The 17161-nt window shown below is 42.6% G+C and overlaps 1 protein-coding gene across 1 annotated transcript in view; it reads right to left on the bottom strand.

The window, feature by feature from the left end:
• The window catches only part of b3glcta (beta 3-glucosyltransferase a), a 193249-nt gene that overhangs the window by 27340 nt on the left and 148748 nt on the right, over nt 1-17161 (bottom strand). The window contains exon 11 of the mRNA XM_072690983.1: nt 13318-13431. Within this exon, the coding sequence (XP_072547084.1) occupies nt 13318-13431 (114 nt within the window). The remainder of the gene's footprint in view (nt 1-13317; nt 13432-17161) is intronic.

Here is a 17161-nt window from a genome sequence, read left to right as displayed (position 1 = left end):
CTGACTAACTGGGGCATGCCTGTGACTGTAACTGTTATTGTGACTGACGGACTGACTGGAGCATGACTGTGATTGTAACTGTTATTGTGACTGTCGGACTGACTGACTGGGGCATGCCTGTGACTGTAATTGTTATTGTGACTGTCAGACTGACTGACTAACTGGGGCATGCCTGTGACTGTAATTGTTATTGTGAATGATTGTGACTGACTGACTGGCTGACTGGGGCATGCCTGTGACTGTAACTGTTATTGCGACTGTGTTGTTATTGTTACTGATTGTGATTGACTGACTGACTGAAAGACTAGATGATCGGAGACGCATTCCACATTCTGTAAAACCTAAATGACAAAACATTATATATTGTGTATGTATATATACACAGTATGTATATATAGACACATATTCACACTCATGTACATATACTGAAAACATATGAGTGACCCCACATCCTGACGTATGTGTGTGTAGCAGCGTAGACAGAACAGAGTGTACTGCTGTAGTTTACACTAGCAGAAAGAAAGGGAGCTTTTTCCACAACAAAAATCAAAGTGGCTTCCTGTCACATGCTGGATCCCCCCTGCAGTGAACACTGCCTCTGGGCTGTTGCACGGCAGAACTCAGTGAGGGAAAGACTGACAGCAGTGAGGAAAAACCGGATGCCTTAATATAGACTGTTCTCGCAGAGTGAGAGCACATCAGTGTGTGTTCTACGGTGTTTGGAAACGTCCTTGTAAAAACTGACTGATGAGTAAAAGCATTTTAGGAGGTCAACTGTAGAAGCTGTGTAGATGATCAAGTGTTCTATGACTTATTTTCTAAAATACTGTTGCACTCAAAATGATCCAACCTCCAATGGTAATTAGGCTTATTAGCAAAATGCACAACAGTTTTGACTGTTACTAAGTGCTTTCTCCAAATTGCACACAAAGTGCGACTTTTAACGATGACTGCAATCTCAGAATTATTCAACCCCTTCATAACAAGTGTCTTTAGTACTTAGTAGAGACCCTTCCGCTGTTCTGACCTGCTGCAAACGTCATGCATAGCCAAACACCAGCTTCTGGCAGCAGCGTTCCTTATGAGCAATGGCCTCCAGCTCACTAATATACTTAGGTTTGCTGCTGCATCCACCTTCTTCAGATCCCACCAAAGATTTTCTAAAGGATTCAAGTCAGATGACTGTGACGGACACTCTTCCAGAATCTTCCAGGACTTAGTTTAAAACCAAGCCTTGGTGGACTTGGTTAGGTATGCTTGGGATCATTGTCCTGTTGCAAGGTCCAGCGAAGCCCAAGCTTCAGCTTCCTCAACGGGGGGTATGACATATTCACCAAGGATTTCCACAAAGCAGAGCATCACCGAGCCACCACCATGCTTAACCTTGCAGTGTATGCTCCATTCTTCCTCCTCCAGACATACAGCTGATCCATAGACCTGAAAAGGTCCAGTTTTGTTCATCGCTGCATGATACTACAGAAAAGGCTTATTAGACTTTTCTTTAATTACACAGCAAAACTAAAACATTTAAATGAATATGTTATTACACTCAAAAGAGACACAACTGAATCAAGATCATTTAACACTGTATTTTATGTGATTATCATAAAGCCTTTATGCTTTGTACCGTTAAAAACAAACCCTCTGCTTCACGAAGGCTCTCCATCTGTGATCAAATGAGAAGATGCTCGAAGCTTAATTGAACGCAGGTATCTCACTGACAGCGGAGATGAATAAACTTATGAATAAACATGAGTGGAACAGGATGTACTCTTGCCGCCTTCTGCAACATCAAACAAACCCTGGAGAGACGGGAATCGATGCCAGTGCCGCGTGTGTAACACCAAGCTACGCTCTGTGTTGCTATGCCGACACTTACTAGTGCACTGAAAGGCCAATCACTCTGTTCCTCTCGGTTGGCTGAAAGCTGAGCTCAGAGCTCGGAGCCCGTCACTCGCGGAGTGCTCAGTGTGTCAGTTTAACTGCTCACAAGCCACCGAGGCACCACAGCTGCCAACCAGAAAGACTACTTACTTACTGAACAGGAAAAGACACAGTGACAGCTGAGAGACGCTGATGCCTCTATTACTGGAGCTGGGTTAATGCAGTTCAAATAATGCATCATAATGTCCTTATTATTATTATTATTATAAGTTTAAATATACTTTCTTACAAAAACACAATTCAGTACACTGTAATTATTATACTCTTTTATTAATATGTTCATCTTCAGGGCTCAGAAAATGAATCTGATAAAAAATATAAACTGAATCCTTCGTTATTGCTTTTCAAGCCCTACATAATCTTTCCTAAACTGGTCAAAATTAGGGTTAAGTGGTATCATACCATTAGAATGAAAATAATACCACGATATAGGGTCAGCTGGTTATTCGCGTGACTGGTGACTAACGATAGAGCAACCGCTGCTGGACCCCTCATGGTTTCGAATCTGTAGCCATTATCTAAGCTAGCTTTTGCTTAACTAGCTCGGCTACAGCTCCACCGAGTATCAGGCGGCCTAGAGCAGCTGCTGTTGACTCACTGCTGAGCTCCTGATGCAAGTGTTGACTCGCGTTTGGACTTGTAACAGGACTATCTAGGCTTACATAAATTAACTAGCAGGCTAAACACCCCAGCACAGGCTGTGTTCCAGCTAACTGAGGCCCAAATTACAGCTGTTTAAAGGATAGAGCCTCGTATCTGAGAGCACAGAGTCGAGTGAATGGTCTTAGGAGTGTTTTCTACTGTTTTCAGGCACATTTAGTCGACTGCTAGGGTGGGCTTGCTTTGTACGAAGTCAACAATCAGTAAGCAGCCACAGCGCTCCCACCCTGTGGCCACCAAAAAAAGGTATTTAAATTTACATTTAAGGCATTTAGCAGACACACTTCTCCAGAGCGACTTACAACAGTGCTTTACTCAAGAATAACCTCAGCTAGTTTGAATAGACTAAAAATTCAAAGATACCTCTAAGTTTAGACACTACTAAACAGAGTAAGGTCAGTAAAGTGACCACTCTGCTATTCGCCAAAGTACTCTCAGAAGAGGAGGGTCTTCAGTCTGGGTTTGAAGACAGTGAGTGTTGGACTCTGCTGTTCGGACACCCAGGGGAAGCTCGTTCCACCACTTCAGTGGCAAGAAAGAAAAAAGTCTGGACGCTTGTCTTCCGTGGATTTTGAGGGATGGCGGGTCGAGCAGAGCCGTACTGGAAGCTGGAAGGGCTCTGGGTGGCGGATCGGCTTTTGACCATTGCCATCAAGTACGGAGGGGCTGGCTGGTCCAGTCTTGGCTTTGTAGGCCAGCGGCAAGGTTTTGAATCTGATGCGGGCAGCAGTAACAGGAAGCCAGTGAAGAGAGAACGCAGCAGTGGAGAGACATGGCTGAATTTAGGAACATTGAAGACGACCCGTGCCGCTGTATTCTGGATGAGTTGCAGGGGTCTGATGGTGCGCTGAGGAAGACCAGCCAGAAGAGAGCTGCAGTAGTCAAGTCTTGAAGTGATGAGAGACTGAACGAGCACCTGGGCGATGGTATGGTTTTCTGTTTGGTTATCCAGTCATCAAACCCTCCTCCTGAAGATCTACCTTCTACAAGTTTCACCTCCAACCCAAATCTAACAAACGCCACTCAGCTAATCAAGCTCTTCTGAAGACATTAGTTAGATGGATCAGGAAGGGCAGATTAGATTTAAAGCTTTCAAAGAGCATGGTCAGTGACCAATGGTCAGCTCAGCTAATCAAGCTCTTTTGAAGGCAAAAATTAGTTGGCTGGAGCCAAAGTCTGAGAAATGCAGATCCCCAGAAGCAAGGTAGTCAAACGCATTGTTCAGAAATACAATGTTGAGAAAATGTGTTACAGCAAACAACAACTAAACAGGCTGGGTTATCTATGCAATTATCTGCTCACCGACCCTCCTCCTGAAGATCTACCTTCCCATTTCAACTTCAACCCACATCGTTCACACCGTTCAAGCTCTTCTGGAGGCAATAATTAGATGGATCAGGAGTGGTTGATTAGGGTAATGAAAAAAAATCCACTTTCTTCTAACGTCAGCAGAACGGCAGCTCTCCAGGAGCAAGGTTGGCGATCGATGGTCTATGCTTGAGAACATGCTTATGAGCTCAATTTTATCATGGTTTATCCATGACCTGTGGACTGTCGGCAGTCTGCAAGGCTGGAGATGCTCTATTGTACCTACAGCCCCCTGACATTGAGCTCCTGAGATAAAGCTTGAGGGTAAACGTGAAGTGCAGTATTCCTGTATATATTAAGTCACCATGCCAGTGCTCAGTTCGCTGGTCCCTGTTTAGCCCTGATCTCAGTAGCCTTCACTCAAAACGGACATGTGAATGAAGAAAACTGTCAATATGGACCATAAATCTCAGAATCTAAGCCACAGATCTCAGACGTGTGGTAAAATACAGGAACAAACTAATTAATAACTGAAATATTAGGCAAATTAACACATTCAACATGGCAAATTCAGCAAAGACTTATATCTACTTTATTTAACAGACTTTACTGTAAATCATAAATCCTGCCAGAGCAGCAAAATGCTCTCATCTATCTGTCAATATTTATATAATTTTGACTTTTTGAAGAAAGTTTTTTTCCTTCTCCTGTAAATTTGCCATTTTGGAGCCTTTTTGTGTAACAGCAACAATATGTATATACACTACATCCTTAATGTTTGTGGACACCTGTTCTAATGAATGCATTCAGCAACTTCAGCAACAGATGTGGAGCAGTGGAGGAACAGTGGAAAAACTGTGTTCTCTGGAATGATGGTGGTAGTGCTCCATTCAATACTTTTGGGATGAGTTGTTGGGGAGTTGGAGATGAGGTGGGGTTGTGGTCATCCCACATCCTGACCTCACTAAAAATGAAATCCTCACCACAATGCTCCTTCAAAATCTAGCTTGTCTAGTCCCTGTAGAGAAGTACTGCCAATAGAATAGAAGTCTCTGCAGGAACAGATAAACATCATGAACCCATTGGCACCATGTTGCCTAATGTCAGGCATGGGCTAGAGGGGTATAAAGCCCCCCGGCATTGAGCAGCTGTGGAGCATTGGAAAAACTGTGTGGACACCCGTTCTAGTGAACGCATTTAGCAACTTCAGCAACAGCTGTGGAGCAGTGGAGGAACAGTGGAAAAACTGTATTCTCTGAAATGATGGTGGCAGGGCTCCGTTCAGTACTTTTGGGATGCTTGGAGAGTAGGGGATAACCTCACTAACACCCTTGTCACTGAATGCAATCAAATCCTTACAGCAATTCTCCTCTAAAATCCAGTAGAAAGTCTTCTTCCATGGACAGTAGAGACAGTTCCTCCAACAAAAGCAGGAACAACTCTTTTTAACACCCTTGATTTCAGAAGAAACGATGAACGAGCAGGTGTCCCAAAACTTTTGTCCATATAGTGTTTGTGTGTGTGATGGTCGTCATAATGCTCATTCCATTGACTATTAGTAATAGGCATAATAAAAGATAATAAATCCATGTCAGCTTGGTACCGGAACAGTGAGGTAATGTAGGGCCAGATTTCACCGAAACAGTAAAACATCCAGGAGAACGGCTGGTAATCCTTGTATATGAATGAGCAAGGCTATTAATGTCACTGAAAAGCCAGCAGGTTGATTGATCTGGCCAGTAATATACTGAATGAAATGTGAAACATGATGAGACATGATTTTGATCCAAAGACATCCGGGACATTTGCAAGCAAGATATAAACAACAATTTGGTCTAAAGTCTTAATAAGCCACGGACTCAACAGAATGGTGTTATTTACGGATGACAGAGATTACAAACGAATGGTTCTGTCCTGGAACAGTTTGTTCCCCAAATGAACTGATTAATTTCAATGTGATGAAATTACAAAAACATGCCTAGGAGGTGAAAGATGGTTCTGTTTAACACAAAACAAGACATTGTAACAACAACAACAACAACAACAATAATAATAATAATAATGGTAATTATACGTTTCTACAAATTCAAAACATAATGAAGTATTGCCTCCATTCCTAAACACGAGTTACTGCAACATGCTTTGGCTGTTACTGCCAACAGTGACTTCTAAGGGTGCACTGTAGTTAAAAATAATAAACAAATATATAAGTAAGTAATAAATAAATAAATAAATACCAAAAGGTTTCCCCACCTATATTAAGAAAGAGAATCGGTCCCCTTCTGGCATGTCCAAACCCGGCCTCCCAACTGCCTGATTTACACCGGCTTCTCACTCTATAATGAACAGATTTCTCTAAGGGACATGCTTCAAATTTATGCTTCAATTCGCTGAGAATCATATTTTTTTCAGATCCCATACCTGGAAAGAAATCCATCAAGAAATACTACAAGAATTCCAACATCTGCAGCAGCCCAGTGCCAGACAGCTCCACATTTACACCCATGGTTTTGCATCCAGGGAATTTTCGATATTGCAGAAGCTTTCACAGCATACAACGTTCCTACATCCATCCACCTGCAGCCTCTGAGGAGATATGTTTGTATGTATGAGGAGCGCTGTACAGTGTAACATGATGGATGATATTAAAAATGCTGAGATGCTGAGTCACTCGCTCTTTAAGGTCATTGAAATTCAGTAAAATCAGGTGAAATCCAGTGAAATCCAGTGAAATCAGGTGAAATCCAGTAAAATCCAATAAAATCCAGTGAAATCTGTGCAAGTTCAAAGCAAGAGCCATGCATAGAAGAATGCTTTCAGATCCTTAAAAAAGCTTGAAGTTTGTAGAAGTGCTGGGTGATGTGACGGTTCTTCAGCTCCATTACAACCATGCTTCTTTATGGAACCGGTTTCAGATGGATCTTCTATGGTATCATTCAAAGAACCATTGAAATTTCATTTGTTCCATTAACTCTCCTCAACATACCCTTTGATGTCTTAGCTGTTGGCACGACAACAGCCAAGGTGACAGATTTACAGTCTCAGCGTTCAGGACTGTCCAATGAACATTAAAAAGTTCTAATAAACGTCTTCATCACATGTGGCTCACACATCCAAGCGCTCATAAATCCTGTGAATCCGACGCTGAGACTTTCTGTCCTCTGCTGCGTCCAAATACTTACAAGACACGTCCTTTCCTGTGTGCCATTTTTGACTGTTTCAAGTCATTTAAATCTGGCAGTTAATTTTTCATATAGTGTCAAATGACATGATAAATGGACCAATAGAAATGCTCCAAAATGACTTGGTAATAATACACTATGTCCAAATGTTTGTGGACACCCGTTCTGACGAACGTATTCAGCTACTTTCTCACACCCATTGCTGACCCAGTAGTCCCTGTAGAGAAGATAATCATAAACCTATTGGCACCCTGCCACCTAATGCCAGGTATGGGCTAGAGGGGCATAAAGCCCCCCAGCATTGAGCTGTGGAGCAGTGGAAGAACTGTGTTCTCTGGAATGATGGATGGTGGAGCTCCATGCAATACTTTTAGGATGAGTTGTTGGGGAGTTGAAGATGAGGTAGGGTGGTGATCATCCCACATCCTGACCTCAATAACAATCAAATACTCACAGCAATGTGCCTACTAGAACAATCTAGTAGAAAGGCTTCTTCCCTGAACTGTAGAGACAGTTACTCCAACAAAAGCAGAAACAATGACTGAGCAGGTGACCCAATTCGCTTGTCCATAAAGTGTGTGTGTGTGTGTGTGTGTGTGTGTGTGTGTGTGTGTGTGTGTGTGTGTGTGTTTGTGTGTGAGATATTCGGTCCTCGGCTGCGTCCAAATACTTTTAATGACTAAAAAAGTCATTTCCTGTGTGCTTTCCTTACTTACCGGCCTGATCTGGAGTTCTAAGCCTTATGAAATATATGGGCAGAGCTGACTAGCACCTGGATCCACATGGCTACCAGATCAGGTTAAGATAAAGTAAGAAAAGCAGACTGGAAAGAAATGTTGCTTAGTTATTGGGAAGTATCCAACCTGATGTCACTGTTCGATGCATTTTTCCTAGTTAAATAAATTCAAAATTCCCACATATTTTTTTTATTGATTTAAATGTTTCTTTACTGGAAATCTGAAGGTAGTTTATGAACCTTTTTTGCAGGCAGCTTTCTGGCATGGACATCTTTATATTATACAATTTAGGACTCTGATATTGGAAGAAGCATCTGTTTACTACAAAGAACTCAAATTAGCAAACTTAACACATTTTAGAAGTGCAACTACAGGGTCCAGCAAATCCCACAATGGCATTGTGGAAATTGCAGTGTTTTTATGAGCATCACTATGGTCATCTGTAGTGGGTGCATCGGACCACAAAACTCAGTTAGGATCGGATCATGGTTGCTGAGCCGCGGTCGGGATGCAAATGCCACGGTAGTGATGCTGGGCTGAGACCGGTGGAAGATGGACGGCGCACTAGTACTGCAGTAGCGATGCTGGGTGAGGGCGGATGGTGTGCTGACACTGTGGTAGCAATGCTAGGTGAGGTTGGCGTCCAGTACCTTGCTAATGTCGCAGCAGTGATGTTAAGTCGACATGCTATCGCTACAGACCTTAACACACACACACACACACATTAATGCCACTGTATGTCTTCAGGCCACTTCCCTTTACTGTAATATTTCCAGCAAAGAAACCCAACCCCAGCATACCTGAGGTTACATCTCCTCAGGGCAGCACAGAGACTTGTTAGCTTTGTGGCTAAACACGGCCCATCAGTCAGTCAGGCAGGCAATAAACATCGTATTTCAGTGATGTTCTGACCTGGAAATCATGTAATGATGCTAGACTTGGATGAGGACGGTGTGTCTAGGTCGTTGGACAGTTGTAGGGTCCGTGTGCAGAAACACTACCATCAAACATGCTTCTGTTTACACCCTACAAGTTGTCCCGATTACCTCAGTGGAGACAAAACGCCACCAGCAGGTGGAACATCCAGGACTTGGACGACTGTCTGTTCCCCGTGGTGTAAACCGAACCATGAGTTTTGCATTTGGACTTTGGACCACCCCTTTGCTCAATAGTAATGAGCTATATTTCAAAGTACTGTTCAGGACAAAGCACACATGGGACACAGATAGGAGGTTCTGTGGCGCCGGAGGCCCATTGCATGTCTTGCCGTGCACACGAGACCACAGCGCTGCTGAAAAAGGCTTCCGACAGGAGTGCATCAGAGTCTACTACAGCCTGCAGTGACAGCTGGGTCTGGCAGTGGCATGTCTAATGAGCATCATAAAGACGGAAACAAATACGATGAGCTCTGTCCACATGATGCCTGAGCGGCACCACCCACCCACGGTGGTGCACATTTCCTGCTATGGCTGAAGGCCTCAAAGGGGCTGATGTTCTCATCATCATTTGTCTTGCATGTTGCTTTTGTAATCCCCCGAGGTGCGCCGACAGCATTCGCGTGGGTTTATGGATCCAAAACAGCTGTGGCTCATTTCTACAAGACCATTTTCCTGTCCAACCTCCCTGTATCCCTTACAACTAAACAATGACTGTGGATTTATGAGTGATGTATTCAAATACCTTTGCTCTGATTGGCTGAACCCCCTCAACACTATTTCTTATATTAAAAAAAAAAATCGAAATGAACAGAACCGGCTGTGAAGTTAGGAGGGAAGTTCTGAGAAATGTCAGAAATAAATAAATGAACCTCAGCCACTCCTTCCGGATGTCTGGATGCCTTGATGATGCTGGAATGATCCATTTGCTTCTCCACAGCCAGGAAAAGCATAACTCTCACATCCCCCATAATAACTCTACTACCCAGTGTAAGAGCGTTCCTCATCACTTAGCTTCAACCAGCACACAAAACAGGGCTGCAGATGCAGAGGGCTGCAGGGCTCCAAGTTCTTCCAATCTGGCATACCGGTCACGTTTAATATTTCAGATCACCCAACTGATTTAATATAAGCTAATATGATTAATACGATTTTGCTCGTGAGTCCTGAGAGGGAACGTGAGGGCAGGCTTTTTTGTGGTCTGCCATAAAGTAAATGTTGGTGTGGTGAGTGCTAGAAGAAAAGGGAGCAGACAGATGGAGGTGGGTGTGATGTTTATTCGACATGGAGTTGAACTGAGAAGTGGGGGTATATACGGGGCCTGAGGTCCAGGAGGAGGAGTTTAGGGCATGGTCCTTCACCCAAAATTCAGTTATGTCATAAATACACTTATTTATGACCTCAAATCACTCATGTGAAACAGTAACTGCCCCCCTTAGCCACTAAACCCAACCAGTTAACCAGGATCGCTTTTACTAGCCAAACTCAAGATCATGATTACTGCCTGACCTGCTGACACTCTGCATCATCAGATACGGGTGATTCTTCAGTTAGGTTATTCACTTTATTTCCTTCGGTTCAAAATTAATGTCAGAAATAATTTATTACAAAATAAATGTTTTTTTTTTTAAGCATGTAAATGTATTGTTTATGAGGCACATAAATCATGACAATTTCCCCTTTTTAAATGTTTTTAACATAAACATTTTGCAACACTGGATTTGTCCCAATCCAGACTCTAACAACTCTCCAATAAAACTCTCCAGTAAAAGAATGTAAAGCAATCAGTTCACTGAAAATGTACAAACTGTATTTATATAACCAACAAAAATACTGAACTACACAGATACAACAATTATTCATTAAAATAATTACTTTTGAATGCCTCTTGTTTTCTCTTTTGTTCACCTCCTCTAATAAATATATTTAGCTACTTTAGTAAGTTACACCCATTGCTTAAACACAGATGTGCAAATGCACATACATAGTGTGTCTAGTCCCTGTAGAGTAGTACTGCCAATAGAACTGAGAATACTCTGGAGAAGATAAACATCATGAACCTATTGGCACCATGCTGCCTAATGCCAGGTGTGGGCTAGAGGGGTATAAAGCCCCCGAGCATTGAGCTGTGGAGCAGTGGAGGAACTGTGTTCTCTGGAAAGATGGATGGTGCTGTATCCAGTACTTTTGGGAGTTACTGGGGAGTTGGAGATGAGGTGGGATGGTGATCATCATCTAACATCATCACTAACACTCCTGTCGCTAAATGCCAAAATCCAAAATCTCTAAAATCCAGTAGAAAGCCATTACAGCAACAGCCTGTGTTATTATTTATTTTAACGGTAACACTTGGTTACAAAGACAAATCGGGACGCACACGTCAGCCAGACAAGAGGGACATTTGGAAAAGTGAATAATTTAATCATGTATCATTTATACCGTTATAGCATAACGGTAATATTTTACGAAAAAAAAAAAAAAAAAAAAAAAAAAAAAAAATATATATATATATATATATATATATATATATATATATATATATACAGAATTTTGAACTGTGAGCTGCACTGTACTGGAGGCCAGTGGAGATGCTGGAGAACAGGTGCAGTATGGTGATGTGAGCAGGTGTGTGAGTGAGGAGATGATCAGCAGGTCCATTCTGGACCTTTGTTTTTGAAGAAGGAGCTAATACCAGCTAGAGGAGCGTTAGAGTGGTCCCAACACCTGAAGATGAATGAATATGAGTGTCAGCAGCTGACTGAAGGAGGGGTGGTCTGATTTTTGAGGCACTGGGCAGATGGAAAATTATAACTTATAAATTATAGATTTTTATAGAGTTTTTACTACAGAATTGGTGAGGGCTCTGAGTGAAGGGGTTGAGACTGACACCCAGATTTTGGATAAGAGGTAATATTACTACTACTAATAATATAATAATACTACTAATAATCCTACTAATAATATAATAATACTACTAATACTGCTACCAATACTAATAGTATAATAATATTACTAATATTCTACTAATATAATAATATTACTAATACTAATAGTATAATAATACTAACTAGCTCCATCCAATACATTTGGAAGTTCCTGGGGATTTGGAAATAAAGTGGGGTGGTGATCACCATCCAACATCCTGACCTCACTAATGCTTATGTTGCTAAATGCAACCAAATACTCACAGCAAAGCTCCTCCAAAATCTAGTAGAAAGCCTTCATCCCAGGAGAGTAGAGACAGTTACTCCAACAAAAGCAGAATAAACTCTTTTTTAATATCCTTGATTTCAGAAGAAACAAATTATGAGCAGGTGTCCCAATACTTTTGTCAACACAGTGTTCATGTAGATGAAGTCTTAGGTTGGGGTGGTGACTCGAGGTATGGGTCTGACTTCGTGAACATGTGTGTGTACATGTTTCGAATGCCTCTTATTTTCCAAAGCTTCTAGGCTGTATCACTGAATGTAGAACTGAGGCCTCTTCACTTTTCTTGCACTTTATGCCGAGGATCTGCAGAATGCCAGAATCTGCAGTTTTAAGAATGCATGTTGGAATGCTAATATGCAGGTGCTTGGCCAAGCTTTAAAAACCCGAAAGAACAAAGCAATCTAACGGATTCAGACTTAAAATGAACGAGGATATTGCTCTTACTGTCTATTGGTCGCTCAGTGCGGATCCCTGTTTGCTTCCCATTAAGCTCCCTTGCTGTGGATGCTGGCACAGGAAAAGCTGCGGCTATGAGGCCTGATTAGTGCAGAAACCTGTATTCCCACAACTAGCGAGTCTGGAGATGATCTCCAGAGGTATTCTGAAGTCGTGGTCATCTCTTTTGGTCGCTTAGCGTATTGTCTAGTGGGCGGGGTTTAAGTCAAGTTTAGCGGGTGTAAATATAACGAGTTGAGACTGTGATGTAACAGTTTTGGGGCTGTTTGGGCTGTTTACGTTCTTTTGAAGGAGGAATGGCAGTGTGTTTGAGGTTCACGGTTCTACTTACCTTTTAAGTTTACATTTATGGCATTTTATCCAGAGCGACTTACAAGGTTACTTGTATTACAGAGGAGGGCCAGTGTAGTGTTAGAAGTCTTCGCCAAGGACTCTTATTGGTATAGCGCAGCATAGTCACCCAGACTGGGAATCGTAAATCACTAGCAGGTAGTGGTGTTATCTGTTGCACCACACCACCAACCACTTTACCAAACCAACCAACCAACCAACCAACTTACCAAACTCTCACTATTCAACCACACCAAGGATCTACAGCTATCCATTCTGGAGCACCTTTAAACCGGCACTAAATGTTCAGTACATCAGAGCCCAGAAGTTTGTTTTTCATAATCCACACTGGACTTTCCCCTCGTACATCAGGCAGACATACACAGCATACATCCACCTCCCAGGGCTCGCCTTAGGTTAACTCCTCTTTCTAAAATGACCTCATTTTGTGCAACAAATCAGCTGATCCTGTCTCCTTTGCAAGGACCTTCATGCAAACAACATCTAAATCATGTGCTCATGTGTGAGTAGAGACTAGAGAAGGCAGGAACTAACCTCTGTCTGTGTTGGGCACGCCAAGATTGATGGTTGGTATTGAGGGATCTGCGTGGTCGCTGTAGTATTCCAGTCGGAAAGCCTGCTTTTCCCATGTCTTTTTCACCACAGGAACTACAAAAGGACAGAAGACAGTCCATCAACAAACACAGGACTCACGCCAAAACTTTCAAATGATGTGCTGGCAGACAGCTTGGCTTTTTGTTTGGCCAATTATGAGGATTTACTCGCGCTGTAATGAGTCCTATTCCAGAACGGAGCATCACGAAGATTTACTAGAGCCTTGTAATTGCAATTACTTGGCTTGACGCCTGCAGTAGACATAGTTATCACTGCTATCCCTCTTTAAATCAAAGCTTCTGACATCCGCTATTGACCGTTTTATTATGTGCTTCACTCTGTTGACCTGCAGATTGGTAGCCAAGAGTGTAAAACAAGAGCAGTGACTGGCGTTAATAACTCGTGGTATTAAATAAAAATGAATCAAATATTTGTTCGCATTTAAATGACATGAATTTGATTCTTTAACACACAAAATAAGACACATATTAAACATTTATGAGCTTTGGCAGAACACCACAAACACTTTTCTCCCAGAACGCTCCTTATAAGCTCAAGGCAAAGTAAACTGCACTGACATTACCCTCCAAAAAGTCAACCCAGGCACTCAGACGTCCAACAATACTACTTAACAGCTCCATTTACACAAGGCCTCGGTGTAGAAGGCCCTCTAATTTAAATAGAATTCAAGACGATTGCTTGTTGCTCTTCATACTGCCCTTAAAAGTTCCTCAAAAGAGCTTCTGGGAGATAATTATGGTAATCATCACAATTAAATACAACCTGGTTGATGGTTGGCCCTTCAAAGACTTTTTGGGGGGGCTTTTTCAGCAGCGCTTTTGAAACTGGCGACACTCTTCATGTCTCATTAAGTGGGAATTGATGTGTGGCACTAAGTGCCTGCTGGGTCCTGCTGTAAAGGCCCAGGATCTGGAGGAAAGCCCATTGCACCTTGCAGCCTAAGGCACTCAAGAGAAAAGCCAAGCCCTTGACTCCTAACCTCAGGCTTGGCACAGAACCGCACTGAGGCAAATTCACTGCCAGCAACATTTTTCATTTAGCATAATGAGTGCTGACAGTGACAGAAGGCAGCGAGACCCAACCTAACAGAGCCAACCCGACACCCAACCCCAACCTTCTTCCCTGGAGAGTAGAGACAGTTACTCCAACAAAAGCAGGAGAAACTCTTTTTTAATATCCTTGATTTCAGAAGAAACAAATTATGAGCAGGTGTCCCAATACTTCTGTCAACACAGTGTTCATGTAGATGAAGTCTTAGGTTGGGGTGGTGACTCGAGGTATGGGTCTGACTTCGTGAACATGTGTGTGTACATGTTTCGAATGCCTCTTATTTTCCAAAGCTTCGAGGCTGTATCACTGAATGTAGAACTGAGGCCTCTTCACTTTTCTTGCACTTTATGCCGAGGATCTGCAGAATGCCAGAATCTGCAGTTTTAAGAAAGTGTGTCGGAATGCTAATATGCAGGTGCTCGGCCACGTAAAGCTTTAAAAACCCGAAAGAACAGAAGAGCAAACCCAACGGGAGTGACGTCAACATGCTAGAACACACTGGTCAGTGAAATGCAGCTAAACTGAATCGAACTGAATAAAACCAAATTATGTAAATTGCAATGTAAGCATTTTCAAGAAGATATTCAAATAATGTTTTCATGGATTTAAGCAGTAGTACGCGAGATGGAGGGCTATAACGAGAGACACTGGCACTGGCGCACCGCGGTTATAAGCATGAGGCCGCAGGCTGAATATAGATCAGTGCACCAGGGCCGATATCTCGCATTACAGCACGAACCTCGAGTGTATTATCGGGATTATACACAGTTATCGCAGTTTATTGTTAGATTTTAGGATACAGAGGACAAAAAAACCTTCCGCCAAGTAAAGTAGTCCCAGTCTATCAGTCTCCTCGCTGCTAAAACACCATCAGACAGTGCCATTCAGTCAGAACAGTCGAGGAACAGCTCAAAATCTCAAAAATGATCTGGATTACAAGCAACAACCAAAACATTGGGTGATGTTACAGGTGCTACACCCCCCCCCCCAAAGCTGTTCAATATTAAGGATTTACTTCTATGTGAAGCTGAACTGTTTTTAGTATCCTTATGCTCTATATTTTCATTATCAGCTCTAATTTAACCTCTTAAAAATGGGCTGAAAGTGTTATTACAAACTTCTATTATCAGAGACTAGCCCCACCAGTTTGTACAGACGTCCCTGTATTTACTGAGTAAAACAGCTAAGTGTGTATAGAAGCCGTTCTGCGTTAAGGGGTTAAATGGTGCAGCAGATTATGCTCCCTCTGGTTGGCTGATCTAATGCCGTGTCTCAAACCGCACACTGCCCCCTACCTACCTGCCTGCCTACCTATCAGCACTTCTGATGAGCATCACTGTGCTTTAAACCCAAGGGATGCACAGTTTGAAATCTCCAGCTCAGTTTTCAGTTGAGATTATTACAGTAACCAATCAAGTACAGTAAAATCACTGACGTCGGATATGCTGGATAATATCTTCATAATTCACGATGTCAGTCTTTTGATTTTTATTATTCTAAAGGTAAAGGTGCACGTATTTATCACTGTACACTGTGGTAGTGAACACACACTCACACACACACACACACACACTAGTGAACTAGGGCCAGTGAGTACACCCAGAGCGGTGGGCAGCCAACTACAGCGCATGGGGAGCAGAGAGGGTAAAGGGCCTTGCTCAAGGGCCCAACAATGGCAGCTTGCCCACAACCCTGTTATCAATAGCTCAGAGCTCTAACCGCTGAGCCACCACTGCCCCCTTGGTCAGAGTGGCATCTACCATTGCTTCTTAGGTTGTCGGTGTTGGCTTGGCTTGCGTGTTTTCATGTGGCTATGTGAACAAATGGGGGCGCTGTGATGTTTTTAAACATGCCGGCATTCCTGGTTGGGATTATTGGACTGTGTTGAGTGTTGTATCCAGTTTTTCAATACTCCACACTGCCTCTATAGGATTTTATGGGTCGGCTGCTTCGGCGGATCTATGCGCACTGCATTGCTTTAGGAACAGCCAGACTGCCGCGTTACATTCATCACAACCCATGCATGTCTGGACATCACTGATTTGGTCGGCACATCATGATTGTCCGGCTAGAGCATGCAGTCAGACAATGAGATCAACTTTAGCAACCGTTGTCACCTGGAATATTCATCTTTGACCCTCCCTCCCTTCGCCAAGCTGAGTCTTCAATTCTGCTCCAGTCAACCCCTTAACACGCCAAGGCTCACTAAGGTGTATTACAGCCTTAGAGGGACTTCTGTACAAACTGGTGGGGCTATTCCTTGGTAGCAGAAGTGTGGAATAACACTTTTGGCCCGCTGGCGGTCCATATGCTTTTTTAGGGGTCAGTGCTGGGTCACTGGTGAATAAGACTATACACATGCTGATAGGTAAGTGGAGTAATACTTGAAGCTTCGGTCAGAGTGGCATTATTATGCAATATTGGAACCCATAGAATGTCTCTCAGCCAATCACATTACAGGGTTGGAACAAACTCTGGTATAGTAATCAGCCTATATTAATAGGTTCTTCAGGGAACGAATAGGCCTGAAAATGACATTACACTAATCTTCAACCAATCCAGTTCTTGTAAAACAGCAATTTTAATATGAGACATTTAGTAATATTAATACAAATGCCAAGCCTACAGCTCCAGAAAAAAGGAGACAACCCTACATTATCAGTTTCTCTGGTTGTATTATTTATAGGCAGAGTTTTTTTTTTTTTTTTAGAGA

The sequence above is a fragment of the Salminus brasiliensis genome, chromosome 11 (assembly GCF_030463535.1).
Source record: "Salminus brasiliensis chromosome 11, fSalBra1.hap2, whole genome shotgun sequence".
In the NCBI taxonomy this organism is placed as follows: Eukaryota; Metazoa; Chordata; class Actinopteri; order Characiformes; family Bryconidae; genus Salminus; species Salminus brasiliensis.
The sequence above is the reverse complement of the archived record's forward strand: the minus strand, read 5'-3'. Positions and strand labels throughout refer to the sequence as shown.